The sequence below is a fragment of the Hordeum vulgare genome, chromosome 5H (genome assembly GCF_904849725.1).
Source record: "Hordeum vulgare subsp. vulgare chromosome 5H, MorexV3_pseudomolecules_assembly, whole genome shotgun sequence".
Classification (NCBI taxonomy): domain Eukaryota; kingdom Viridiplantae; phylum Streptophyta; class Magnoliopsida; order Poales; family Poaceae; genus Hordeum; species Hordeum vulgare.
In genome coordinates, this window is record NC_058522.1 from 568,700,321 (window position 1) to 568,727,325 (window position 27,005).

The 27,005-nt window shown below is 47.5% G+C and overlaps 4 protein-coding genes across 5 annotated transcripts; 3 read left to right on the forward strand and 1 right to left on the reverse strand.

The window, feature by feature from the left end:
* Positions 1-839: 839 nt before the first annotated feature.
* Positions 840-4,901, forward strand: LOC123453168. 2 transcript variants are annotated; one of them, XM_045129937.1, is made up of 6 exons: positions 840-1,435; positions 2,281-2,495; positions 3,188-3,374; positions 3,454-3,539; positions 4,063-4,154; positions 4,306-4,901. In XM_045129937.1, the coding sequence occupies exons 1-6, from the start codon at positions 1,037-1,039 to the stop codon at positions 4,560-4,562; spliced, it is 1,236 nt and encodes a 411-aa protein (XP_044985872.1). In that variant the 5' UTR covers positions 840-1,036; the 3' UTR covers positions 4,563-4,901. The 2 variants fall into 2 exon arrangements, with proteins under 2 accessions (XP_044985872.1, XP_044985873.1); XM_045129938.1 differs by having other exon boundaries at positions 3,230-3,374.
* Positions 4,902-5,563: 662 nt separating this feature from the next.
* Positions 5,564-6,226, forward strand: LOC123453171. The gene has a single exon (XM_045129940.1). The coding sequence runs from the start codon at positions 5,771-5,773 to the stop codon at positions 6,014-6,016; it is 246 nt and encodes an 81-aa protein (XP_044985875.1). The 5' UTR covers positions 5,564-5,770; the 3' UTR covers positions 6,017-6,226.
* A 268-nt stretch (positions 6,227-6,494) lies between these two features.
* On the reverse strand, positions 6,495-9,606 carry LOC123453169 (phosphoribosylformylglycinamidine cyclo-ligase, chloroplastic/mitochondrial-like). Its single transcript, XM_045129939.1, has 8 exons — positions 9,259-9,606; positions 8,690-8,784; positions 8,498-8,599; positions 8,313-8,372; positions 7,858-8,030; positions 7,609-7,720; positions 7,368-7,526; positions 6,495-6,948 (listed from the first exon to the last, which is right to left on the reverse strand). Exons 1-8 carry the CDS (start codon positions 9,545-9,547, stop codon positions 6,787-6,789), a joined length of 1,152 nt encoding a protein of 383 aa, XP_044985874.1. The 5' UTR covers positions 9,548-9,606; the 3' UTR covers positions 6,495-6,786.
* Positions 9,607-15,340: 5,734 nt separating this feature from the next.
* On the forward strand, positions 15,341-19,339 carry LOC123453173. Its single transcript, XM_045129944.1, has 6 exons — positions 15,341-15,452; positions 15,679-15,820; positions 15,938-15,996; positions 16,090-17,706; positions 18,252-18,399; positions 18,495-19,339. The coding sequence occupies exons 2-6, from the start codon at positions 15,700-15,702 to the stop codon at positions 19,214-19,216; spliced, it is 2,667 nt and encodes an 888-aa protein (XP_044985879.1). The 5' UTR covers positions 15,341-15,452; positions 15,679-15,699; the 3' UTR covers positions 19,217-19,339.
* Positions 19,340-27,005: the final 7,666 nt, after the last annotated feature.

Genomic DNA, 27,005 nt, shown 5'->3' on the forward strand with positions numbered 1-27,005 from the left:
ATCTCGTTATAGTCTAGGAACTCGTTCATTTCGATGTCGGTTTCGTTGTTTATTTTTAGGAAGATTTCCTTAACCATTCATCTATAGTGACCCAACTATGAACTTCATTATAAGGTCGATCAAAATAGGAAGAATATATTTGTTTCTTCAACATGACATGTGTGTGTCGATAAGAGAGATGGGATACACACACACACACTTCCGCCACATGGGGGTACAGATGTGTTTGTATCGTGTATTTCATGAAAAATCTAATCGCAAGCATGAAAGTCAATAACAGGATTGAAGGCCGTATTTCTTTTGGTTGAGTCGTATCATTTCTCTTCTTTACACAAGTGAAGAAATCACTTTGGATATGCTAATAAAACCATTATATTGAAATGGATGTACCTCCCATGAAGAAAAGAGCCCACCTCGCCCCCGCCACTGTCATCGGGATTATTGCAATCGCCATACTTGTTGTCGCTAGTCATTAAGTGCGGCATCAACGGATCAACCTTTTTTCGCCTACCTAATCCGTACTAGATACCACTCAACTACGCACTCCCTCCCCCGTGCACAACCCTATCACACGTGACTCGGTTTAAGACACCCGCGGGTTCCACGCTCTCGCCCCCGAAGCGGTATCGTAACCCGCAACAACTTCAAATAGACGCCTTAAATAGTCATTATATCGAGGCCGTCGCCCGCCCGCGGGAGACGAACCGGTATAACCGCTTTCCCCCTTAGGGTCTCCCCGATTCCGCGCGAAAACTAAAACACCACTATCAGATGAAAGTAAAAGAAAAACAACGCACAAACTCCTCAAATCCCCCCTCACCCCTGCCACCGCGAGGAGGAGCTGTACTTTGCCCTCGTCCTCCCCAGTCTCCAGATCCAAACCCCCGTCTGAAAAACAAAGGCAGCGAGCGAGACAGAGAGGGCTAAAAGGGCCGGCAAAACCCTAACCCTAAGCATCCCAATTCCGCCGTCCCAAATCCCCCCCATCCCCCCGTCGCCTCCAAACCCTATCCCCGCCCTCGCCGCCGCGAAGACGATGGCAGGCTCCTCCGGCGCCGCCGCCGCCTCCTCGCGCACCCAGCTCAAAGGCGACCGCTTTTACTACCCTCCCCACCGCCGCCAGACCCAGCAGCACCAGCAGCAGGGCCTGCAGAGCCGCCGCCCACCGACGTCGCCCTCCCTCTCCCCGTCCCCCTCCCCCAGGCGCAAGGCTGCTGCTGCGGCGGCGGCCGCGGTCGCTTCCGTCGACGCCGACGGCCGGGCGGATTCCGACGACTCCTCCTCCACCTCCTCCAAGCCCTCGCTGGCCTCCACGGCGGCCGAGGTGAATGTCATGTCCTCCGCGCCCGCCGCCGCGGAGGAGGAGGAGGCCGGGAATCTCGACAGGTTCCTCGCCTCCACCACGCCCTCCGTGCCCGTCCGGAACATGCCCGAGGTATCCATCCGTCCATGGCTAAGCCTAAAAGCGTGCTCTTGTATACTAGAGATTACATGTGTGGGGCGAAGGGTCGAGATAGACCTAGTTATTTAGATTCCCATATTAAGTAAGCCGCTAACATAATCAAGTGTAGATTTGTACGGTCTTAATTCAGATGGTCGATGCGTCATTTTCCAAAGGAAAGTTGAGGATTATGGATGAATATGTCTGAGGCCGCATTTCTTAGTTTACTCCGTACAGAATGCATTTCGCTTGAATTTATTGGTTGTTCCAGGCCATTGAAAGTTCTTAATGGTAGTAGCTGTGGATGGTGAGCAGCAACCGTTGTTAAATTCCAGCATGGTCCTAATGGCAGTTCATGTGTACTTTTCTTAGGAAACTTCTGCCGCCATGGCCCCCAACTGATGATTGCTAAAATGTGTTTCCTAGTAGAAATTTGCCTTGAAGGAATGCTTATTCGACCAATATTGGTTGGTTTAGCCTGTCTTTGAGCACTACTCTCCTAGTGTTAGCGAATGAAATCGACACAGTTAGTCTCTTTGGAAGCTTTTGGTTTGATTTTCCGCTAATTGTGCTTGCTGCAACTTAGATATAGTAACTATTCAGGTACTCTGATTTTGCTTGCAATCTGCATATCCATGCAATATTTATCTGTGCCAGTTGCCATATACAAGTCCTTAGTTTCTCTGAAGAAGTAAATCATGTAGCGATATTTGCCCATGTTCTGTCCACGCACAATGAATTTGGATTTCTAGTCAAAGTTAGACCGCTTTTAGTTATTAAAGGAAAAAACATATTGCTTCGCTCTATGATTAAGCTATATTTGTTTTGTTCTGCTGCAGACAAGCTTGAGGATGCGGAGGAGTGGTGATGCCATGGATTCATCTCCTTACTTCTGCCTTGATGATCTCTGGGAGTCTTTCAGGGAGTGGAGTGCTTATGGGGCTGGTGTTCCCCTGGTGTTAAATGGCGGTGACTCCGTGATACAATATTATGTGCCATATCTCTCTGCTATCCAGCTGTATGCTGATCCATCTAGACCTGTTGCAAGTACCAGGTAACAACCTTACAAACTTATATGCGCTATGATAAGTTGTGAAGTTTAGGAAATTCTCCATTTTGTAATGTAAACATTCCGTAGGTCAATATGTTTAGCAGATTCATTTGTCTCATTTTTTTGGTATGCTCTATTTTGTTTTAGCTTGGGAATGTTCATATATGGTAACCAACTACACAAATAACAATTATAATTGTGAGGAATGCACTTTAGTATTATATAATACTTGCTCTTACCCAAAATGTTAGTGTATTATCTGTCCCAGTTTATACGTACGTATACTGTAGGCAAAACTGAGGGTATAGGAGAGATTTACGTTTGTTTCTACTACTTTTCTAGAGATGTATAAAGGAAAGTTCTACTGTTTTGCTAAGGTCTCAGCTACTTCCGTGGTGAAATCTTGTTTAGCTTGTGTAATATCAGAAATTTCTCCTTTATCAGCCTGTACAGATGTCGAGCTTGACTTTGTAACTTAGTATGTACTTACCATTTCTGTGAGCTAGGGTTGGTTTGCAAGTTAACCTTAACTATGTTCTGTACATACAAAAGAATATTATGAAACAAAAGTAGACGAATAAGAGAAGTTCTCATACCAGGCACGAAACAAAGTACTGCTAGTTCAGAATGTATGTTTTGTTTGGGAGATACCTTTGCTAGTGCATAACTTTTTATACTTAATTTCCTCGCTTAAGGCATCCTCTGGATGAAAGTGACGGGGAATCTACGGATTTTAGCAGTGAGAGTAGCAGTGAAACTGATGCTGCTCAAAATGGTGTCTTACAAAGTGAGGATGGCGATGCTTTTGTATCTGCAAGCTTTCCTATATTTGAGCATCTGGAGCGGGATTCTCCGTATGGCAGAGAGCCTTTAACAGACAAGGTAAGTTTTTTTCTTCTTCCAAAACTCATGCATGTTAAAGACGTCCAGTTTATAGAATCTTATTCTGCATTCTTTCCAGGTATCAGTTCTTGCGGATAGATTTCCAGCTCTAAAGACATTCAGAAGCTGTGATTTGCTGCCATCCAGTTGGATGTCTGTTGCATGGTATGTTTCAAACACTTTTGAGCTTGTTTACTCAGTCATCTTTCCAATGGTAATATGTGTTCTGTTCCATTGGTTGGCTGCCATGTATTATCCTCTTTTGCCGTAGATGATCCTAAACTTCTGGGAGTTTTAATTATTTGTTATCAATGCTTTCCTAATACCCGCCGTCCTCATTATCCTCTTATTACTTGCCATGTATTATCCTCTTATTACCTGCTATCCTCATTTTATTTGATAGCATCTGGCCATAACGTTGTACCTGTTTTTCTGGAGACAACGTTTTGGTTTCATAATGATTAAGCATGACGCCATAGCAGTGGTCAAGTTATAACATTTGCCAACTGTGCTGGCCCATGCAGAGGATGCCTACCAGTTGCCATGCCTAAACAACTAGGCATGCCTATCGTGCTGTATTTCAGCATACCGTGCTGTATTTCAGCATAAGATAGAAGAGCAACACTGCACAAGCAGTGCTGCTATGATTCTATACGTTACTGGTTTCATCCTCATGCTTTGATTGCAGGTATCCCATATATAGAATCCCGACAGGACCGACACTGAAGGACCTGGAAGCATGCTTCTTGACATTCCATTGCCTGGCAACACCTTCCAAGGGTAAAAACACCAGCACCCGCACCCTGTTTCCAGCGCCATACGAAATAGGGAATTTATTATTATCTTCTGCTAGACAACACCAGTATGCTGGGCACTTATGATTCTAGACGTGCATTGAACACTAACTAAATGCTCCGGTTTCAACTTGCAGATAGCCATCCCACCACACCAGCATGCCCTGGCTTCGAGGGAATCGGCCACTACACCTCAACGGGCAGGCTTTCCTTGCCCGCCTTCGGGCTGGCGTCCTACAAGCTCCGCAGCTCCTTATGGGCGTCCAACGGCGCCCCAGAGCAGGAGAGCGTCACCTCGCTGATGCAGGAGGCGGACAACTGGCTCCGCTGTGTACAGGTGGACCACCCGGACTTCCAGTTCTTTGTCTCCCACTTCGGCGCGACGTGGAGATGACTGCTGTTGTAAATGTCTTTTTTGTGTCTTGTGTTAGTTATATGATGATGATGACTGTGTGTTGCCAAGTCTGAACTCAGCTGGGCTTGTGCGTTGAGCACAAGTCCATTATGGCACATAGTGCAGCGCCCCTCTGCCGTGGGGGTTGTATCAGTTAAAAAAGAAAGCCTGCGTGCTTGACTCTTGTTGTCGCGTCTCCAATAAGTTTATAACTGTCTGGTGTAGGTAACTTTTTGTGGGAGAGTTGAAAGATGATGGATCGAAAGTACAATTGGAGACTTGTAAAACTTTTGAAGGAAATGATAGGAAAGAATAATTTATGGCATTTAGTTACGATGATGGATCCTAGTCTTCTTTGTTGTTGCATATATGGATCGCCTCGGGCCATTTTGTTTCGGTCCTCGGCACGTCTGATCGAGAAAATATGAAAACTGTTATATGCTAGCCTGTTTCTTTCTTGAATCATACTCCACTTGGCTACAGGTAATCTTGTGAATTTTATATGAGTGTAACGTTTTCTGTAATTCTTCTATAAACAAAATCAGCAGAGCATTGGGGAGTCGATATTTTATATTGAAAAAAAAAAGAAGGAATCCGCAGGTGCGTGCTGTGAAACGATGTGGTTGACTTGGTAGGGCGCCACTTGTTCTACGTAAATCTAAATCACAGCTGCTGCTGGCCAGGCAACTTGCGAACTGCTCGTCCACTACGGCCAAAAAACAATACAGTACTAATCGTGAACAAGAACATCAGATGCAAATCCATATTTTTAGTTTTTTTTTTTACCTCAAGCCAAGAGTGGTGGTAATAATCTCATGATTTTTCCAATGTTGTTTTTAACATCATATACTCGTTCGTATGAGTTGGTTATCCTCGCGACTAGCGTGATCCATTTTATCCATGATGTTAGGCAACTACTGTACCAGATTGTGATGGTGTAATTTTTCGAGAAATTTACCATGGTGTCAGCTGGCCCAAGGAGAAGAATAATGCGCGTCCGGCCGTGACCTGCCAAGCACTACTGACGAAGATTTCATCAGGCAGCAGTGGGAGAAGAGGCCGATCTCTCTCACTGAAATGATCATGCCGTCCGTCATGGCCGGCCTCGTCTCCATCTCCTCTCTATCACACGGTGTCTATATATATAGAGGGCACGGCCGGCCTCTGCAAACGCGGTCGTCCCGGCACGTTGCAGATAGAGAGAGGCAATGAGGGATCTGGAGGAGTTCCGGGGCTCGTCGGCGGGGCCGGCGCGCAAAAACGGCGGCGGCAGCGAGGGGTCGTCGACGGTGACCACGCCGTCGTGGTGGGCGGGGGACCCGGAGGCCAAGCGACGGCGGAGGGTGGCCGCCTACAAGGCCTACGCCGTGGAGGCCAGGGTCAAGGCCTCGCTCCGCCGCGGCTTCCGCTGGATCAAGGACCGCTGCACCGGGATCGTCCACCACCGCCGGTGACCCGCCGCCAACGACGTGCATATCATATCATGGCGTGTGCTTTGACCGCCTCCTCGCCGCTCATAATTTTTCTGTTTTCTCCTCTCTTTTTTTCTTCTCTTCTTCATGCAAAGTGACCTTCGTTTCTTATTAATTTTCTTCTTATGGATGGATGCAAGCAACATACAGACAAGAAAATCATTCAAATAACTCGGTTTTCCCTCGACGAAATCATAGTACCTAAATACCCAACCACAATTATTTAGGTACAGAGGGAGTACTTTTTATCTTTTGATGAGTTGCTTAGCAATTGTGTAACTCTGCAGCAATGCATGACCACAAAAAATAAGCAGTCCGTGCACGCTTGGTAAGCTGGGATGGCAAGATTTCTAGATGCTCCTCATTCAGCACAGAGAACACAAGCCTCGATGCTCCATTTCATTCTTCCCATAGAATTTTTTTGCAATTCATTCAGATGTATGAACGGGCCAGGAGATGATTACCTGTAGATATGATTCTCAAGGAAATTCAGCACACAAGAGGCATTCACATCAACTGTGAAGTGATGTTCAAGATAGCAACACCAGCTGTTTGCAGCAAGTTGTCACCAACCTAGAAACATTATTCCCGTTTTTTTTTTTTGTCAAATCTCACTGGAGTAAACTACTTTTACTCCGATACTTAGCCCCGTAAGATAGATTGCGGGGTTACAGAAAAACTGGGCTGCTTTGCCCATCAGCAGCTAAACAATTCCATCAACCATTAGAAGCTTGAAATGCTTGTGTGGGCTCTCAGACGTACTGAACCCCCTCGCCCTGGATCACCTCTCCGATGCGGTAAGCCGGACTTGATTCTTCCAGGATTTTGTCCGCTGCATCTTTGCTTACTACAATGACCATCCCAACGCCCATGTTGAACGTTCGTAGCATCTCCGCGTCTTCAATTTTGCCAACCTACAAGTGTCGGAAAAAACAGGACCTAAGGAGCAGACAGACAAGTACACTGCACACAGATGGATAAAAACATAATAATGGTCTATGAAGTGTCGGTGTTTCTCTGGGCTACACGGAACAGAATCCTGTGCTCCCAGATCCCCATCTAATTCAAGCTTAAACATTTCAGGTCCTTTAATATACATGCCACTGCCAGAAGTAACAATACTTTCTGCAATGTTAGTATCAAGTATCGACAAATTGTTACTTAGATCTTTGTTTTGTTACTAAGCTACTAATACCATTGGGCTGGCTGATATTATAAGTTCTCAAGATGCGTACCACATCATTAACCAATTATTGTGATTATAAACAAGCGACTATATTCGCTGAGGCTCCAAGAATATGCATGCCAAGCTCATGGATTTGTTTTCTCTTACCTTTTGAAGCCACTCGAACACAGGCAGCACTTGCCATGACCCGGTGACAATTTTCGCCCCAAGTCCTTTAGGAAATACTCTTGGGATATTATCAGTAAAGCCACCACCAGTAATATGGGCTAGACCTTTGACACCACCCTTGTTGATAATGTCAAGTACCTTTTTTCATTGCAAACAACTGAATCAGAAATTCAGGAAAGGATCAGTCGGAAATATGAGACATTCGTCAGAATAAGCTAACCTGCTTGACATAGATGACAGTTGGTGCCATGAGAGCTTCACCAACAGTAGTTGTTACGCCATCATTTCTTGGGAGAGGATCAGTCAAGGAGAGTCCACTTCTGTCCAGTACTCTAGAAGAAGAAAAAAATCCAATTGGCGTTAACCAGAAGCAATAATTGTATAGAAACGGAAACATCAGTGACATCAGATTTGCACTCTCAATCATCCATGCGAATTTTAAACAAATGGAGCTGAATAAATGCAATACCTCCTAGCAAGAGAGAACCCGTTTGAATGAACCCCACTGGAAGGAAGGCCAATCAGGACATCTCCCTCCACAATGCTTTTACCGTCAATGACCTTATCCTTCTTTACGGCACCCACAGCAAAACCACTTAGATCGTATTCACCTTCCTTGTAGAAATCAGGCATTTCTGCTGTCTGTATCAACAATAGCTGACTGAGTTATGCAGTTTTTTCTCAATGGTGCTTATATTCAGAGTTGTATGGTCCATGTGGAATGCTTCAGGAGAGTAAATATCAATGCTAAGAGAAACAGATGGCTATGTTAAGTATTTATGCATTACTGTGAGTTGACTTTGTCCATGTATCAAGAATAAATAATCAAATAGCCAGATCATCTAGTTACTAGTGGACTGATGTGACAGATCGTTAGGTACTCTCACAGTTTATAAATTTGTGCATTATTTCAGAATATCTCACCTCTCCTCCAAGCAGAATACAATCTGATTGCTGGCATCCATCCACAATCCCCTTGATGACCTATGAAAGTACAAAACAAAGTTGCAGTCAAAGATAGATAGATATCATCCTCCACGGGAAGAAGACAGATGAAATGAGCAAGTGCAAGAACTACTGTGTTAAATGAGCAGCAACATTGACAGTACCTTCTCTGCAAGGTCAACATCGAGCTTGCTCGTAGCATAGTAATCGAGGAAGAACAATGGCTTCGCGCCGGATGTTACAATGTCATTGACACTCATAGCAACCTGGCGCGATGGATCAGACACACAACGTTCATTGACTCTCTCCTAGGAAACGTGACAAACGACATGTATGAAAAGGAAGCGAAAACATACCAGGTCAATCCCGATCGTATCATGAATACCGGTCTCAAACGCGAGCTTCAGCTTCGTCCCAACTCCATCAGTGCCAGCCACAAGATACTCATCCCCTGCTCAATAAATAAATAAGGAAAACCAAAATTTACGAACATGGCAATACATTTCTGTACCCAGGTAATTACATGAGTAATAACTAGTCTAATACATGGCACAGACCTCTTACTAGCCTAATACTATAACACTGTTTCTGCTTGGTAGATACATATAGTATCAATTACTGCTCAGTCAAATACATGTCACAGCAATAGAAGCTCTCACTTTCCACGCCTGTCAACATATACTGTACCTAGCAAACAGTAGTATAGTAGTGCCTCACAAATCGCCCCCTCTCACTGGCACAAAAATGGCCAAATATGTCGATCGATTACTCGATTACTCCTGTACAACCAACTTCCAATCTACGCACAATCACAGGCAACGGATTGGTTGCATCCCCACGCTTGAATTCTGAATCGCGGTACAGAGGACCGCCAACTAGAGCAAGATACGAGCAAGACGAGGAGGAAGATTAGAAAGGAGCGCACCGTGGGGGTAGAGGCCGCCGAAGCCGCCAATCCCGGGGGCCAGCTTGCGGATGCGGCGCACCAGCTCGGTGCCGGCGTCGATGTCCACGCCGGCGCCCTTGTAGGTCATGCCTTCCTCGTCGGCGGGGCCGGAGCCGGAGGCAGAGTAGGAGACGGCGACGCGACGCATCCCGGCGGCGGACGACAGGGGGAGGCGGACCCGGCTGTTTGGCTGGGGGTGGCCGCGGAGAGGACAGGCAGGGGCGGCCGCCGGCGCGCGGACGAGGTGGAGGAGGCGGTCGGCGCCCATGGGGTGGGGTGGAGGAATGGGGGTGGGCAAAAGGTTTAGGGCTTTTGGATGCTCTCTCGTGCGGTGCGGATGGGTGCTTTGGGTCGCCCTCTTAAATCTCTTTGCTCCCCTTCAGAAAAGGAGATTATGTTTGCTTTTGTTAGAAAACTCTAATTCGAAATCCAAATGTATTTCAAAATGTTGTTAGAGGTATTTTTGACCATCTTTTTCTACATCATTTCTTTGGACCATCCTTGCACTTTCGTTCATGAGCGTGCGGGGCCGAGGCAGGCCGGCGGCGGAGGGTGGTGGGGGCCCAGGCAGACGGCGGCGCGAGGTTGTCGGGCCAAGGCCAATGCGGAGACACGGACTGGGCAGTTTCTGAAACAACTGCCCAGTTTTAGAAAATCGTTGGGCGCGGGATGAAGAAAGATCGACGGATGAGAAGGCGGTAAACAGATTGACCGGATCCGTCGGTGGAAGGTAAGAGTTTTCCCTTTTAGTTGTACTCTTAATTTTATTTCTAGATACAAATGCATAACAATTTTTTTTTGCATGGTTCTATTACAACTTTACAAGTTTTTGAAACGTGCTTGACCTAGACTTGGATCGATTTTGATCTTTTACACCAACAGCAACAGCAATGTGCGGCGTGAAGTAATTCAGCTGATGGTACGTAGGGCTAAATGATCCAAACAAAAAAGAAATCCTGTCCCGGAGCATACGTGGAGGTAGTTAGAAAGAAGAGATATTTTTCTAGTATTCGAGATGTCGTACCAAGTCCAATCTGTCCAGAGGTTTGCCTATATAATGCGATATACGAATGCACTCAACAGCATTGGAACAATGAAACACAGACGATTCCAAGACAGAGCCGCCGCTGTCCGCAGAGCCTACGCTCTCCACGATGGAGAGTGCGTTGCCCGTCTCCTCCGCTCACCCTACCGTGGCCGCCGGAGCTTCCGGCTCGCCCCGCCTTCCCTCTCCAATCCTCCACGCGGCCTCAACGAAATACAGTGAGAACAAGCGAGGCGGTCTTGTCAGCCGTAGTGCTAACAAAGTATGCGCGTCCTCAGGCCAAGACACGGACACGGACATGGAATACGGTGCTTTGGGTCGCCCTCTTAAATCTCTTTGCTCCCCTTTAGAAAAGGGAATTATGTTTGTTTTTGTTAGAAAACTCTAATTCAAAATCCAAATGTATTTTAATATGCTGTTAGAGGTATTTTTAACCATCTTTTTCTACATCATTTCTTTGGACCATCTTGCACTTTTGTTCATGAGCGCATGAGCTTTAATTCCAAGGCTTATAATCTTGTCAAGTTTGTTTGTAGTTTAGGTATATATATAGAGAGACATGTTTGGTTGGGCAACCCTTATGCGCCAACGACGGAGGGCGCGCGGGGCCACGGCAGGCCGACGATGGAGGGCGCGCGGTGCCGAGGCAGGACGGCGGCGGAGGGTGGCGGGGGCCCAAGCAGACGGCGACGCGAGGTCGTCGGGCCAAGGCCAATGCGGAGACACGGACTCGGCAGTTTCTGAAACAACTGCCCAGTTTTAGAAAATCGTTGGGCGTGGGATGGAGAAAGATCGACAGATGAGAAGGCGGTGGACAGATTGCCCGGATCCGTCGGTGGAAGGTAAGAGTTTTCCCTTTTAGTTGTAGTCTTAATTTTATTTCTAGATACGAATGCATAACTTTTTTTTTCATGGTTCTATTACAACTTTACAAGTTTTTGGAACGTGCTTGACCTAGACGTGGATCAATTTTGATCTTTTACACCGACCACGGAACATACTCGTGCAGCAGCAATGTGCGGTGTGAAGTAATTCAACCGATGGTACGTAGGGTTGAATGATCCAAACAGAAAAGAAATCCTGTCCCGGAGCGTACGTGGAGGTAGTTAGAAAGAAGAGATATTTTTCTAGTCTTCGAGATGTCGTACCAAGTCCAATCTGTCCACAGGTTTGCCTATATAATGCGATCTACGAATGCACTCAACAGCATGGAAACAACCAGACACGGATGATTCCAAGACAGAGCCGCCGCTGCCCGCAGAGCCTCCGCTCTCCACGATGAGAGTGCGTTGCCCGTCTCCTCCGCTCACCCTACCGTGTCCGCCGGAGCTTCCAACTCGCGCCGGCTTCCCTCTCCAATCCTCCACGCGGCCTGAACGAAATACACTGAGAACAAGCGAGGCGGTCTTGTCGGCCGTAGTGCTAACAAAGTATGCGCGTCCCCAGGCCAAGACACGGACACGGAATACGGTGCTTTGGGTTGCCCTCTTAAATTTCTTGTGAAGTTTGTTTGTAGTTTAGGTATACATATATAGAGACATGTTTGGTTGGGCAACCCTTATGACCCAAACCTTGTGTCCATGAACCCCGTTATTCATCAATAAAATGAGCGAGATTTCTGAAGAAAAAAAATGTCTATGCAAACTATCCAAAATTCAAAAATTGCGACAAGGAATACCGATTATAGAAGGAAATGCACACCAACTTTGAGATATTGCAAACATGATATGCTTGGCAAGTTGCTCGCCGGGAGACTGATTGGCGATTTACGTAGGTACGCGACCATACGAGATAGCTAAATGCATCTATAGCCGGACCCATACGAGATAGCTAAACGCATCTATAATCGGACTTGGCAAATTCAAACCCTCAAATGTTGGGAGAGTCCGCGGACATTTGACCTGTGAAACATGATGCTAAGGGAAGGCGTGGAGCAGCTTACATCATGCAGTTCGCCGAGCAAACAAGGGGAAGCATGCACCAGCTTGTCTGGAAGATCCGGGCACCAGGGAAGATAAAATTCTTCCTCTGGCTGCTGCACCACAACCGAGTCCGCTCTCGCCTGCTTCCCGGAGTGTATGCAAGACCAACACCGCAACAATCACAGCGATAATCGCCACCTCGACGCCGACAGAAAAAAGATTCGTCAAAACAATGGTGGCGCTCCTTACTTGGTACATTTGGAGGAGAGGAAACAAATGCACCTTCAAAATGAAGGCGCCGAGCACACGGGATGTGATTGCGTCTTGCCGGGGAGACATGGAACATTGGAGACTTGCCGGAGCAAACGCATTGAGCCCTTTTCCGGGAAGATTATGTGAGAGATCACTTTTCCATGCTTTTCTTACGGAGGGAGGCAACGTGCCTGCGTGCCCTGCCATCCCTCCCACAATCTCTGATCACTTGATCAAAACTTTCTAACCCCTCTTCTGCTAAGCCAATGAAAAACCAACAGGGTGTTGTAAATATCATTTTGTTCTTGGCTAAACTTTGAGAGCGGGCGCGTCTTCATTTTCTTCTCTTTCTAGTTCACCTACCGTCTCTTGCTACTAAGTCACATTCTTTAGTTCACTAAGAATAGGTCAATTTTTAAAGCGGTTTTTCATGTTATGTTGTGTCTTATCTTGTTTGAAAAATCACCTTGGTTTATTAAAATAATAATATTATGTAGCTCGAAACTAGCTCGAGATCGATACCTGAGCACGAGCCACTTTCTACAAGTGGATTGCGAGCTTTGCTCCGTATGAGCCTGCTCGTATTTTAGTATAAACTAAGTTAAGCCTAGCCCAACTGGCTCAAACTCAATTCGTTTGGTCGCAGAGATTTTACAGTGCAAGCCTCTGAGAGGAAAAGGAAGTCGTAAAAACTCTTTACTTCGAAAAAAAAACTCTCAGCAGGAGACCGCCTGGTGGGTCGAGCCTTTGATTCCTTTGTTGGAAAAATATAAACTAACGGAGAAAAAGTGGCGGCTGGACCACCGGCCCCGCCATGACGAGCCACTTGCGGCCTGCCACGGGCACGTAAACCGACCCCTCCGGCCATGGCCTGGCCTCGCCGCGTCAACTTTCACCGGCCCGGCTCAGCCGAACAGAGCCCAGCCCAGCCCAGCCCAGCCATCAACATACCCGATCTTGTCTAAAAAAAATAAAAAAAAATCAACATCCCCGATCAAGCAAGCAACACGTACGTGTCCTCCTCTCTATCCTGCTTTGGGCTTTTATATCGTGCAGTGCACGACTAGAACCTGCGCAGGTCCGGTCGATATCGTGTCACAAGTCAGAAGAGAGTGGCGTTGGTTGCGACCAACACGTGAGAGAGATCGATCACACGACCAAGAATAATGGCAATGACAATGGCATCGCCTGCTCTCTACGTTCAGCGCCCATGCAACAGCAGCAGCAGGTAGCCCACGTATCATCTTTTCTCTTCAGTGCCTGGCTGCTCAGTCAGCCTCAGCACCATTGCTTGGCCTGGCCAGCTTGGGTAAAACTTCTACGTACGTACTACTTTATCTCCATTCTCAAACCTATGCAGAGCTAAGCCAAGGCCGAGAAAGGTGGATTTTAGCTGTTAATTAATTACTACTCCGTATTATTGATTAGTGTATGACAAGTAGTAGCAGCAGTTAGGCAAAAAAAAAAGTATACACTACTCGGGCTGCATGTAAGTGTATGGTATAGGGAAGAGCATATATTGTGGAGCAAAACACGGAGGGAGGTGAGGTCACGCGCCTCTAGCATTTGGTGCCACTGCCGCATGTGCTGTCCCTTGGTCTCCACGAAATAAATACTACTCACCCACCCACCAAAAAAAATACGTACCAGCTTGAAAAACCTGTTTTTTTTAACACAGTACCAGCTTGAAACCTTTGCAATGTATCGGAGGAAGTTGTATTTTTATATACTAAAACAACGATAATTATAATGTATCAGAGGTAGTTGCATTTTTGTACTAAAGCAGTGAGAATTAATATGTATGGGAGGGAGTAATATTTTTTCTTTCAAAAGCAACATGTTATATGTCTACAAAGAGTTTGGAACACTCCACCTCCTTGCTATGAAAACCAATGCAAGCGATCTCATAACGAATGGTGGCTTCACTATATGAACGCTAGTTGTAAGGTGATTTTTGTCGGGTGATCATCGCGGCCACATCTACTCCCTCCGTAAACTAATAATATAAGATGATGATCTAAATTCTACTCCCTCCGTTCCTAAATATAAGTCTTTTAAGCGATTTCACTAAGAGTCTACATACGGAGTAAAATAATTGAATCTATACTCTAAAGCGTGTCTATATACATCCGTATGTAGTCCACTAGTAAAATCTTACAAAGACTTATATTTAGGAACGGATGGAGTAGCTTATAGAGGAAGTAATTGCCAAACAAATGTCACAGTCTAAAAATTGTTTCACTGGCTAAACTAGCGCTTCTGTCAAAGGAAACACGAAAAAAGAAATACAAACACCTTGTATTTCGATCTATTTATGGAGTGAGCATAAGACCAAGGCCACATCAAGTCCGCGACACAAAACTACCATCCAAAACCCAACCATCGTCTTACATCTCGTTATTAAATTCAAAAATTTACCAGTTTTTTCGATGTTATTATTGGAATTTGTATCCCGCGTTTTCTTTTCATCTTTTTTTTCCCGTGTGTGTGTGTGGTCTAGGCTGGCTGTCGAAGTTTTATGAATCAGACCGTTGGAGGGGGATTAGGCACACAAGGAGATTTGTAATCAGCAACATGGGCCAGGCCTAGGGCTGTAGACCCACTTCACCCCAGGGCCCAGGGCTCCATTCCCCATCCGCCCCAACCCTAACGCACATGACGCCTCGCGTGGCTCCTCCACGGCGCCGTTGGGACGAGCAGCTCGTTTGAACGCTGCTCCTCTGCTCCACTCCGCTCTCGGAGCTCGCCCCCTCCCCTCCCCACTCCTCCGACGAGCCACCCTCCGCTCCACCGCGGCTCGATTCGGGCTCCTCCTCCGCGGCGGCGATCTGGCTCGTGCTAGCGCCGCGGCCCCGCGAATCCGGCGCCGCTGACCCCGGGGGAAAGGGCGGATCTTGGCAGCGTCCTCCCCAGGCCGCTGCCCCCCTCGGCCTCTCCCGGCGCTCCGTTCTCAGGTGAGGGTTGCCCGCATTGCTTGGTGAATCTTCGGTCGGGTGCAGGCGTTCTGGGTTTTTGGGTTTCTCCGGCTCGAATTCGAGATGAGGATCGGGTTTGGGCGGATTCGTCCGTCGCCGCCCGTTTCTTGATCAGCTTGTCTCAGAAGCGTTTGTGTTAGGTTGAGTCAATGCGTCTCCTTTTCCTCCGTTTTTATGCGCTCATGCGTGCCGTCTCCGCTTGCAGGTTTTAGGTGGCGAGGAAGGGATGGATGTGGAGAGAGCTGCGTCCAAGGGGCATGGCATCCTCAGCCTGTTTGATTGGGGCAAGAGCAAGAAGTCCAAGAAGCGGCTCTTCGCCGGAGGCGGGGGTGTTTCTCCGACGCAGGGTAAGCAAATGTGCTCTAGGAGTCAGAGTGGGTTGAATGGTTGCTATAAAGCTTGGTTCATTGTCGCAGAATGAAAACAGGGGGGGCCTGAACTTACACATCGACCTCTCTTTGCAGGGAACGCGTCAGACGGGAAGGAAACCGTTGGCAGCAGGCCAAGCACGCCGTCAAACTCGGTTCGTTTTTGGGCGTTTGATCTTTTTGTTCTGTCTGTGGTTCTGTTTGCTGCTTTCTGTAGTTTTGATGAGTCAAACTTTGCACATCTGCAGATCCTCGAAGATGCGTCGAGTTTCAGGGAAAGCAGCGAGCATAGCTCCTCATCCTCAGTAATTGACGAGGACGCTCGTGCGATGAAGGGACCGACTGTTGTGGCGAGGCTTATGGGTTTGGATTCCATGCCTGCAGCAAGCTCATCTGGACCCTACCCAATCCCTTCTACCGCACAGCAAACCTTCACAAACAATGTCCATGATGAGTTCATTGGCAGAAGCTACATTGGCAGCCCTAGTCCTCATAAGATGCCGAGTAGCCCTATTGACCGGTTTGGAATGGAAGCGCTGCCTCCAAGATTCGCCAAAAGGTCACTTTCAGGTGCGCAACACAAGTTGTTCTCCCCGGTAAAGAATCCTAATCATACCTCAGGCCGAAATGCCGCTGATATAATGGAGGCAGCGTCTAGGATTATTGGGCCTGGAGTTGAGAGTAATAGCTCATACAGAGCTCGGGATGTTGGGTACGCAAATGTTGTGCGTGCCTTCAACACATCAGAGATTGTAAGAGTCCAGCAAATGTCCCAAGCCGCGAAGAAACGTGACACCTCAGCATCTTCCAAGGCACCGAGAGCAAAACCTTTTGATGGAAGTTTGGTTGCTTCAGAGACAACCTCTTCTTCCAGGTTCTCAGAGTCAAACGGAAATGCTCCAGTTGCTGCAAGGGTCAAGGCCCCCAGTAGATTATCATTAGATCCAAGAGCTGCAAGTACCCAAGGGAGTGGAGGTAGAAGCAAAAACAGTAGGAAACTTGCAACTCATATGGATCCTGAACATAACATGGCTGAGAGAAATCGGGGCAACCAACAAAAGAGTAGTAACCAAACTGCTGCAAGCTCTTCCAATTCGCTTGAGCAAAATAACAGAAAGCGAAATGCTATGGGTGTTAAGCACAAGGTGAATCCAAAGTCAGCAAGACTCAGCCAACAGGGAAGCAACATGCATTCAACAAATGCCTCTCCCAGGAAGGCCGGGATCACCAGCACCCGCGCTGAAAGCAGTACGAAAGTCAACGGAAAGGGAGAAATGCAGCCAACCAACTATGCAAACAGAAGGCCAAATTCTACAGCCAAAACAATCCCCAAACCTAGAAGATTGCCAGATGGGAGGATAAACCCAAAGAAAAGCCAGTCGATTGATAAAATTCTCGCCGAGAGAATTCAAAGGCGTGTTCAGAACAATATTGGGACTGATGAACAGTCATCTTTCTCCACAAACAAAAACAAAGTCAGCACTGAGATTGTTTCCTTCACATTTACCTCACCAGTTCACAAATCATTACCTGGTTCTAGATTTCGCAATCATTCCATGGAAACACGGTCAATGGAGAACCTGAACTCGGAGCCAACTTCAAGCAATACATCGAATACTAAACCTGGTGACATAGATGGTGATTATTTGGGAATTCTTCTGGAGCAGAAATTGAGAGAATTGACCTCTCGGGTGAAGTCACCCTATTCTAAGCCAGCCAATGGGGTTCGAGTATATGCCCCTTCACCAGGTTCGGAAGATACATCTAGCATTGCATCTACTGAGTATGATAGGGAGTCTTCTCAGCCTTTCAAGGATGGAAAAAACAAATTCTACCAGAACGATCTTGAATCGAAAAGTGGTCAGGTATGTCAGGCGAGACACTTCTTGTTGACTAGGTGTCATATGCACATTATTTTCTTGTGAGCAACATCATATGATTAATGCCAGAAGGTTTGATGCTCATATCTTGAGTTGAACACAGGAAGATTAATCATCCCATATTCCCATTAACAAGTTAGGTATTTTCTCCATGTAGCTGTGTGCATATTAGAGTCCGCACATTTGATTAGTTTATCTTGTACTCCAGTTTCAAGTTTGAGACAACTTGGAATAAATCTTTGTTGTATATTAAAAGTAAGAGCAATATACTTACAGTGAGTTTCTTCCTACGTGATCAATTATAAGCATAGTTAGGAGCACTGAACTGCGTCATAGAGACAGGGATGGAATTCAGCTTTGTATACACCAGTAGTTTGAACACTTGAACCTTCTGACTTCATGGTAAAGCTGGTACCTAACTGTGCCGCCAATGCTAGGGCCGAGCCTGCATTTCTCTCTCTCTCTGTACATTCATGACAGGTAAAGTGGAATTGGTTTGTACGCTAACACTAGTTTCTCTTTATGGCCAGTCATCTCAGTCTGTGAAGTTTGATAATGATTTCATCGATCAAGTGGGGTTAGAGCATCTCCACTTCAGCCCCCGTTCTACGTGGGAAGTCTCTGTTTCAACAGAAACAGAAACCTGCTGCTCCGTGGATAGCTGGACGAATCCAAACGGTGAGCTTACAGAACAGTTGCTTGGTTGTTGCTATTTTGCACTAGCCACAGGCCTTTTATATAACCTTCTCTATAATACTTCCCTCTTTTTCCAGAATCAAGGTTGTTTAGTTCGGCAGAAGGGGCAGCAACTTCTAGTTCTGCACAGGACGGTGGATCCCAAGAAGTGGACGCCTCGTCTGAATATTCTGACACGGCCTCTTCAATCACGGTGACTACAGCCGAAACAACGCACCCATCAGAAAGCAGCAGCTCGTGCCGCGTGGACCGTGATCCCGAGATAGACTTCCTGAGAGAGCTACTGAACGCGAGCTCTCTCAGCGGGCAGTCTTCATCAGTTTTCGAGCGGTCCGGCAGCTCAGCCGTCCTGGACCCTCACCTGCTGGAAGAACTAAACATAAATAGTAGTTCCAGGCTTGCAGCATTGCCAGGCAGCGAGGAAGACGGCGGCAAGGCTTTGAGGATGGGCCGGAGGCTGCTGTTCGACTGCGCGAACGAGGCGCTGAGCGGCAAGTGCGCCTACTACCTGGACGCGGGCTACGGGTCGTGGTTCATGGGCGCGGCGGTGCTGGCGAAGCTGTCTGCGGAGGAGCTGCACCGAGAGATGAGCGGTGGCGGGATGAGGGTGGCGGAGGAGTCGGCGGTGGACGAGCTGGTGTACAGGGAGATGGGCGGGCCGCGCGGCGGGGCGTGGGTGGAGTTCAAGGCGGAGTCGTTCGAGGCCGGCAGGGACGTCGCGGCGGCGCTGCTGGAGGCCCTGGTCGACGAGGCCGTCGCCGACCTCCTCGACGTTGCTTTTCCTTCCCATTGGTGTTGATTGATTTGTTGTTGTTGGTGCGTCGTGTGTTTGATTGATGTATGTAGAGGTAGAGAGTCATGGTGGATGATGGTCTGTTATTTTTGTCTAGTGGAAAGGAAAATAATATGCTGCCTGGTTAAATTTCTCCCAGTGTCTTTGGTGTGGCTGCCGTGGCAGAAGCAGGAAAAGTAGCTGTGCCGTCGCTTGTGCAGATGCGTCCGGCAGCCGCCGTGTCGGGTGTGCGCTCGTTTTGGTCGGAGCGGCGGGCGGGCGTGGCGTCGTGGTCCGTGTGCGCTTGTGTTTGTCTCACTTGGTCGGGTCGCCGTCGTGTGGGAGTGGGAGTGGGAGTGGGGACGGGGGATGAGCTCGGCTGCGGCGGCACTCCATTTGGTCATGATGCAAATCTGTGAAAAGTTGTGCTAGGATCCACAAAAGTGTTTCTTTCTTTTTAGGATCATTCAAATCGTGGAAAATACTCCTACTAGCAGCCGCACAAACAGTCTAGTGGTATTTTGTATTTCTATCTATGGACAGCGGTGGTGGTGTGCCTCCATGGCTGTCAGTTGAGTTGTCACCAACCTACGCACAAACGCGACTGAACTTGGAACCCAAGCTGCAGACAACTCCACTTACATATTTACGCACAGACGTGTGCGCCTGACAGACAGTGGACAGAGCAGAGCGCAACGACGGTGGAGGTGGAGGTGGAGGTTGCGCCTTTGCGTTGCGTGCCGGAAACGGCCCAACAGCAACCGCCAACATTTTACACCACATTGCGATTGCCTAATCTGTCACTGTCATCGTCAGGATTAAGAGGGGACGGCGGCCAGCGGGCAGCGGTTTAGGGCATCTTCAATAGTTACATGATCATCGTTGATAAAATTGCCACATAGACGATTTGAATGACATGATACATAATAAGAGAAGAGACAGAATGAAATCGTATGAATTTAAAGCAACGGTACAGGCACAAGCTCCGAGACAAGCATGACAATTTTTTCAACATTTAGTGGACCCGTTTAATTATTTTACATACGGTTAACATGCAATCCATTGAAGAACTTGTATGATGTGCTGTTGGTTGCTGACGTGGATATTTATACCAACGATTAAACACAGAGACTGTTGGAGATCCTCTTAGTGTCACCAACGGTATAGCACACGCACACATACCGCTTTTGCTAGCCCGTTAGGCTGCGTTTGGAATGTTGGATTTCTTTTCCGACTGTAAATGCTTACACTTGTATCTTACCAGCATCTAGTAAAATCCGGTTGTGTTTCTATACTGCTGTACAATACTTGTTTCCAGCCAAAATTTTCTATTCGTTTCCAGCCTCCGTCACCAATCTCCGTTTCCTCTCAGACATCCCTCCCGCGGATGTCTACGGCTGCAGCAAGTTTGCCGTGATGGCCGTCGATGACCACCGCCGCTCCTTCCAGCTGCTGGTCGCGGACGAGGCTCTACTCGTCACGGGACGGACGATGGAGCACGGTCCGCGCAGCTAACCTTCCACCGGACCATGCACCCACCACCGTTTAGATCATGCGACGACTCCCACCCCGTGGCCGCTAGGGGCACTGTGCACTGGTACGTACGCCTCCGCCACCACCACGACCTGCGAATCATCACCCTGCACGTAGACACGGGGGCGGTGAGGATGATCGAGCTGCCGTGGGACATCATCGACGGAGTTGCGCCAACTGCCACCAGAATGGCACCTTTGATGGCCGTCTTGGGGGACGGGCAGCTCAGCGTGGTCGTGCCGGAGGCGCAGATGATATCGAGATGTGGACGTTGTCATCGGAGGGGGCGTGGCGCCGGCGGGTGCTGATGGACAAGGTCGACTCGTGTGTTGGGCACAGCCCTGTTCGCTTCCATGGATTCGGGGAGAGGAGCGGCACCCTGCGGACAGCAGCCGCCGGAGGCCCGACCACCTGAGAACTCCTCCGAGTCCGCCGCCGCCCACCGCGCTCGCCTGCGGCACGCCAGCCCGAGTCCGCCGCCGCCCACCGCGCACCGCCGCCATACAGAGAGGTGCCCCGCCGCCGCCGTCCTCGGCTCGAGGCAAGCTTTCATCGATCGTAGCCTCTGACGACGGGGAGGCAAGAGTGGCGGATCGAACGAGATCTGGATCAAGCGAACGGAGGCCAAGAAAACAATGAAAAATGGTCTGTATCGAATACGGGCCTAATCCGAGTGTAAGCCAGAAAACCGGTGTAAAATTTACAGCCTAAAAACAACATGCCAAACAACAACGTGAGGCCCATCGTTTTTATTTTACAGTTGTATATTTTACACATGTATTGGACCTCAAAACGACGAACCAAACGGGGCCTTAGTTAAGGAGGATTTACCAGTTGGTTGGTTGGTCGGTCGTTCCTTCAAGTCCAGCTGGTGCCCTTAACTAGCTAGAGCAGGCGTGTCAGATCAATGCTAAGGACCCGGCTCCATCGTATCCATATCCTCCGGACTCCGCTCCATTTCCTAATAGGTTAATATTAATAGGTAGAGGTAGTGTTGGAAATATGAGTAATTTATCATAGAATTTTATGAAAAAAAACTAGGAAAAACATGACTATCATAAAAAAGAAGAAACAAGACATGGAATTTAAAGATGAGACGACGAAAGACATGTGCACATATGATCTAGAAGAGAACATATATAGAGCCGTACTATATACACAAGGCATCATATGGAGTGATGAGCAGAAACGGAACATATGTAGAAGTGAAACTATAGCAAAAAGTTGTGGTAGGAACTCAACGAAAAAGAACATGAGTACGTACTGTGTTGCAGCAGCAGTAGGGTTGGTGTTGGCATTGTGGTTGGCCATGTTACCGAAGAGGTGGTCGACGTCGGGGAAGTAGCCGTCGTCCGGAAAGAGATCGTCGGTGTCCGTGATGGAAGCCAGTAGTCGCGCTGAGCGCTTCCCAAAACCTTATCGCCCTTCTCCCGTACAGGACTCGAAGAGACGGAGTTTCGGAGGCCTACTGTCCCGACTTACAGTGCACGCCGTAAGTAGGGATGGAGAAGAACGTAGCAGCAGCACAGAGGAAGGAACCGGTGGCAAGAGGAAGTTCTATTGTGTCTTCTCTGGAGAGGAGCGACCTCTCCTTTATAGGCGCACGAGAAGGAGGCGAGAGACCAGCGACGGGAGCCGAAGAGAGCAAGGGATACGAAACGAACGGACAACAGCGTTCGCTTTCAATATCCACTACAGCAAAAATATGTTCAGCTTCTCCGAGTGATCTTTCGTATACCAGTCGTGCGTGGCAAAAATTTAGTTCGGCTCATTCCCGCAACCCGCGTCGAGGCGAGGCGAGGCGGGGGCGGAGGAGGAGGAGCGCGCGTGTATGTCTCTCTTATTCTCAAGCTCATACATGTGTGGAAACATCCTCCGTTATAAGGAGGTCCAACTGTTGGGGAACGTCGCATGGGAAACAGAAATTTTCCTACGCGCACGAAGACCTATCATGGTGATGTCCATCTACGAGAGGGGATTTCCGATCTACGTACCCTTGTAGATCGCACAGCAGAAGCGTTAGTGAACGCAGTTGATGTAGTGGAACGTCCTCACGTCCCTCGATCCGCCCCGCGAACCGTCCCACGAACCGTCTCGCGATCCGTCCCACAATCTAGTGCCGAACGGACGGCACCTCCGCGTTCAGTACACGTACAGCTCGACGATGATCTCGGCCTTCTTGATCCAGCAAGAGAGACGGAGAGGTAGATGAGTTCTCCGGCAGTGTGACGGCGCTCCGGAGGTTGGTGGTGATCTAATCTCAGCAGGGCTCCGCCCGAGCTCCGTAGAAACGCGATCTAGAGGTAAAACCGTGGAGGTATGTGGTAGGGCTGCCTTGAAAAAGTTGTCTCAAATCATCCCTAATAGCTCCATATATATAGGAGGAGGGAGGGGAGGCTTGCCTTGAGGCTCAAGGAGCCCCAAGGGTTGCGCACCAAGGGTTGCGCACCAAGGGGAGGAGGAGTCCTCCTCCAATCCTAGTCCAACTAGGATTGGAAGGTGGAGTCCTTCTCTTCCTTCCCACCTCCTTTTTTTCCCTTTTCTCTTTGATTTTTTATCTATGGCGCATAGGGCCTTCTTGGACTGTCCAACCAGCCCACCAAGGGCTGGTGCGCTACCCCCAAGGCCTATGGGCTTCCCCGGGGTGGGCTGACCCCCCGGTGAACACCCGAAACCCATTCGTCATTCCGGTACATTCCCGGTAACTGTGAAAACCTTCCAGTAATCAAATAAGGTCATCCTATATATCAATCTTCGTTTCCGGACCATTCCAGAAACCCTCGTGACGTCCATGATCTCATACGGGACTCCAAACAACATTTGGTAACCAACCATATAACTCAAATACGCATAAAACAACGTCGAACCTTAAGTGTGCAGACCCTGCGGGTTCGAGAATTATGTAGACATGACCCGAGTGACTCCTCGGTCAATATCCAACAGCGGGACCTGGATGCCCATATTGGATCCTACATATTCTACGAAGATCTTATCGTTTGAACCTCAGTGCCAAGGATTCATATAATCCCGTATGTCATTCCCTTTGTCCTTCGGTATGTTACTTGCCCGAGATTCGATCGTCAATATCCGCATACCTATTTCAATCTCGTTTATTGGCAAGTCTCTTTACTCGTTCCGTAATACAAGATCCTACAACTTACACTAAGTTACATTGCTTGCAAGGCTTGTGTGTGATGTTGTATTACCGAGTGGGCCCCGAGATACCTCTCTGTCACACGGAGTGACAAATCCTAGTCTCGATCCATACTAACTCAACGAACACCTTCGAAAATACCCGTAGAGCATCTTTATAGTCACCGAGTTACGTTGCGACGTTTGATACACACAAAGCATTCCTCCGGTGTTAGTGAGTTATATGATCTCATGGTCATAGGAACAAATACTTGACACACAGAAAATAGTAGCAACAAAATGACACGATCAACATGCTATGTCTATTAGTTTGGGTCTAGTCCATCACGTGATTCTCCTAATGACGTGATCCCGTTATCAAGCAACAACACCTTGTACATAGTCAGAAGACCGTGACTATCTTTGATCAACTGGCTAGCCAACTAGAGGCTTGCTAGGGACAGTGTTTTGTCTATGTATCCACACATGTATATAAGTCTTCATTCAATGAAATTATAGCATGGATAATAAACGATTATCTTGATACAGGAATTATAATAATAACTATATTTATTATTGCCTCTAGGGCATAATTCCAACAGTCTCCCACTTGCACTAGAGTCAATAATCTAGCCCTCACATCACCATGCGAATTACATTGTAATAAATCTAACACCCATACAGTTCTGGTGTTGATCATGCTTTGCCCGTGGAAGAGGTTTAGTCAGCGGGTCTGCTACATTCAGATCCGTGTGCACTTTGCATATATTTACGTCCTCCCCTTCGACGTAGTCGCGGATGAGGTTGAAGCGTCGTTTGATGTGTCTGGTCTTCTTGTGAAACCGTGGTTCATTTGCTAAGCAATGGCACCTGTGTTGTCACAGAACAAGGTTATTGGATTCAGTGCGCTTGGCACCACTCCAAGATCCGTCATGAACTGCTTCATCCAGACACCCTCCTTAGCCGCCTCCGAGGCAGCCATGTACTCCGCTTCACATGTAGAATCAGCTACGACGCTTTGCTTGGAACTGCACCAGCTTACCGCACCCCCATTAAGAATAAATACGTATTCGGTCTGCGACTTAGAGTCATCCGGATCTGTGTCAAAGCTTGCATCAACGTAACCCTTTACGGCGAGCTCTTCGTCACCTCCATACACGAAAAACATCTCCTTAGTCCTTTTGAGGTACTTCAGGATATTCTTGACCGCAGTCCAGTGATCCACTCCTGGATTACTCTGGAACCTGCCTGCCATACTTATGGCCAGGCTAACGTCCGGTCTAGTGCACAACATTGCATACATGATAGATCCTATGGCTGAAGCATAGGGGACGGTGCTCATATGCTCTCTATCTTTATCAGTTGCTGGGCACTGAGTCTTACTCAATCTCGTACCTTGTAAAACTGGCAAGAACCCCTTCTTGGACTGTTCCATTTTGAACCTTTTCAAAACTTTATCAAGGTATGTGCTTTGTGAAAGTCCTATCAGGCGTTTCGATCTATCCCTGTAGATCTTAATGCCTAGAATGTAAGCAGCTTCTCCTAGATCCTTCATAGAGAAACTTTTATTCAAGTAATCCTTTATGCTCTCCAAAAACTCTACGTTGTTTCCAATTAGCAATATGTCATCCACATATAATATTAGAAATGCCACATAGCTCCCACTCACTTTCTTGTAAATACAAGACTCTCCAACCACTTGTATAAACCCAAATGTTTTGATCACCTCATCAAAGCGTTTATTCCAACTCCGAGATGCCTACACGAGTCCATAAATGGATCACTGGAGCTTGCATACCTTGTTAGCATTTTTAGGATCGACAAAACCTTCGGGTTGCATCATATACAACTCTTCCTTAAGGAAACCGTTAAGGAACGCCGTTTTGACATCCATCTGCCAGATTTCATAATCAAAAAATGCAGCTATTGCTAACATGATTCTGACGGACTTAAGCATCGCTACGGGTGAGAATGTCTCATCGTAGTCAACTCCTTGAACTTGTGAAAAACCCTTTGCCACAAGTCGAGCTTTATAAACGGTCACATTACCGTCAGCGTCCATCTTCTTCTTAAAGATCCATTTGTTCTGAATAGCCTTGCGGCCCTCGGGTAGTACTTCCAATATCCACACTTTGTTTTCATACATGGATCTTATCTCGGACTTCATGGCCTCCAGCCATTTGTTGGAATCTGGGCCCACCATAATTTGCAGGTTCATTGTTGTCTAACAACATTATTGACAAAACGGGATTACCGTACCACTCTGGAGCAGCACGTGGTCTCGTCGACCTGCGTGGTTCGATAGGAATTTGAACCGGAGTTTCATGATCATCATCATTAACTTCCTCCTCAACCGGTGTCGCAACGACAGGGTTTTCCCCTTGCCCTGCGCCACCATCTAGAGGGATGAGAGGTTCGACAACCTCATCAAGTTCTATCTTCCTCCCACTCAATTCTCTCGAGAGAAACTCCTTCTCAAGAAAAGCTCCGTTTTTAGCAACAAACACTTTGCCCTCGGATTTGAGATAGAAGGTGTACCCAACTGTCTCTTTTGGGTAACCTATGAAGATGCACCTTTCCACTTTGGGTTCCAGCTTTTCAAGCTGAAGCTTTTTGACATAAGCATCACATCCCCAAACTTTAAGAAACGACAACTTTGGTATTTTCCCATACCACAATTCATATGGTGTCGTTTCAACGGATTTTGATGGTGCCCTATTTAAAGTGAATGCAGCTGTGTCTAATGCATAACCCCAAAACGATAACGGCAAATCGATAAAAGACATCATAGATCGCACCATCTCTAATAAACTACGATTACGACATTCGGACACACGATTACGCTGTGGTGTTCCAGGCGGTGTCAACTGTGAAACAATTCCACATTGTCTTAAGTGAGCACCAAACTCGAAACTCAGATATTCACCCCCACGATCAGACCGTGGGAACTTGATCTTCTTGTTACGATGATTTTCAACTTCACTCTGAAATTGCTTGAACTTTTCAAATGTTTCAGACTTGTGCTTCATTAAGTAGACATAACCATATCTACTCAAATCGTCAGTGAAGGTGAGAAAATAACGATATCCGCCGCGTGCCACCACGCTTATCGGACCACACACATCGGTATGTATGATTTACAACAAGTCAC

Excerpts from the sequence above, each read along its gene's own strand:
- LOC123453171 (XM_045129940.1), top strand. The coding sequence starts at position 5,771 with ATGAGGGATCTGGAGGAGTTCCGGGGCTCGTCGGCGGGGCCGGCGCGC.
- LOC123453173 (XM_045129944.1), top strand. The coding sequence starts at position 15,700 with ATGGATGTGGAGAGAGCTGCGTCCAAGGGGCATGGCATCCTCAGCCTG. Across the intron at positions 17,707-18,251 it reads TTGAATCGAAAAGTGGTCAG|TCATCTCAGTCTGTGAAGTT; the intron begins GTATGTCAGGCG and ends CTTTATGGCCAG. Across the intron at positions 18,400-18,494 it reads TAGCTGGACGAATCCAAACG|AATCAAGGTTGTTTAGTTCG; the intron begins GTGAGCTTACAG and ends CTCTTTTTCCAG.
- LOC123453169 (XM_045129939.1), bottom strand. The coding sequence starts at position 9,547 with ATGGGCGCCGACCGCCTCCTCCACCTCGTCCGCGCGCCGGCGGCCGCC. Across the intron at positions 8,373-8,497 it reads ATGTTGACCTTGCAGAGAAG|GTCATCAAGGGGATTGTGGA; the intron begins GTACTGTCAATG and ends GTACTTTCATAG. Across the intron at positions 7,721-7,857 it reads GGGTTCTCTCTTGCTAGGAG|AGTACTGGACAGAAGTGGAC; the intron begins GTATTGCATTTA and ends TTCTTCTTCTAG.
- LOC123453168 (XM_045129937.1), top strand. The coding sequence starts at position 1,037 with ATGGCAGGCTCCTCCGGCGCCGCCGCCGCCTCCTCGCGCACCCAGCTC. Across the intron at positions 2,496-3,187 it reads AGACCTGTTGCAAGTACCAG|GCATCCTCTGGATGAAAGTG; the intron begins GTAACAACCTTA and ends TCCTCGCTTAAG. Across the intron at positions 4,155-4,305 it reads CCTGGCAACACCTTCCAAGG|ATAGCCATCCCACCACACCA; the intron begins GTAAAAACACCA and ends TTCAACTTGCAG.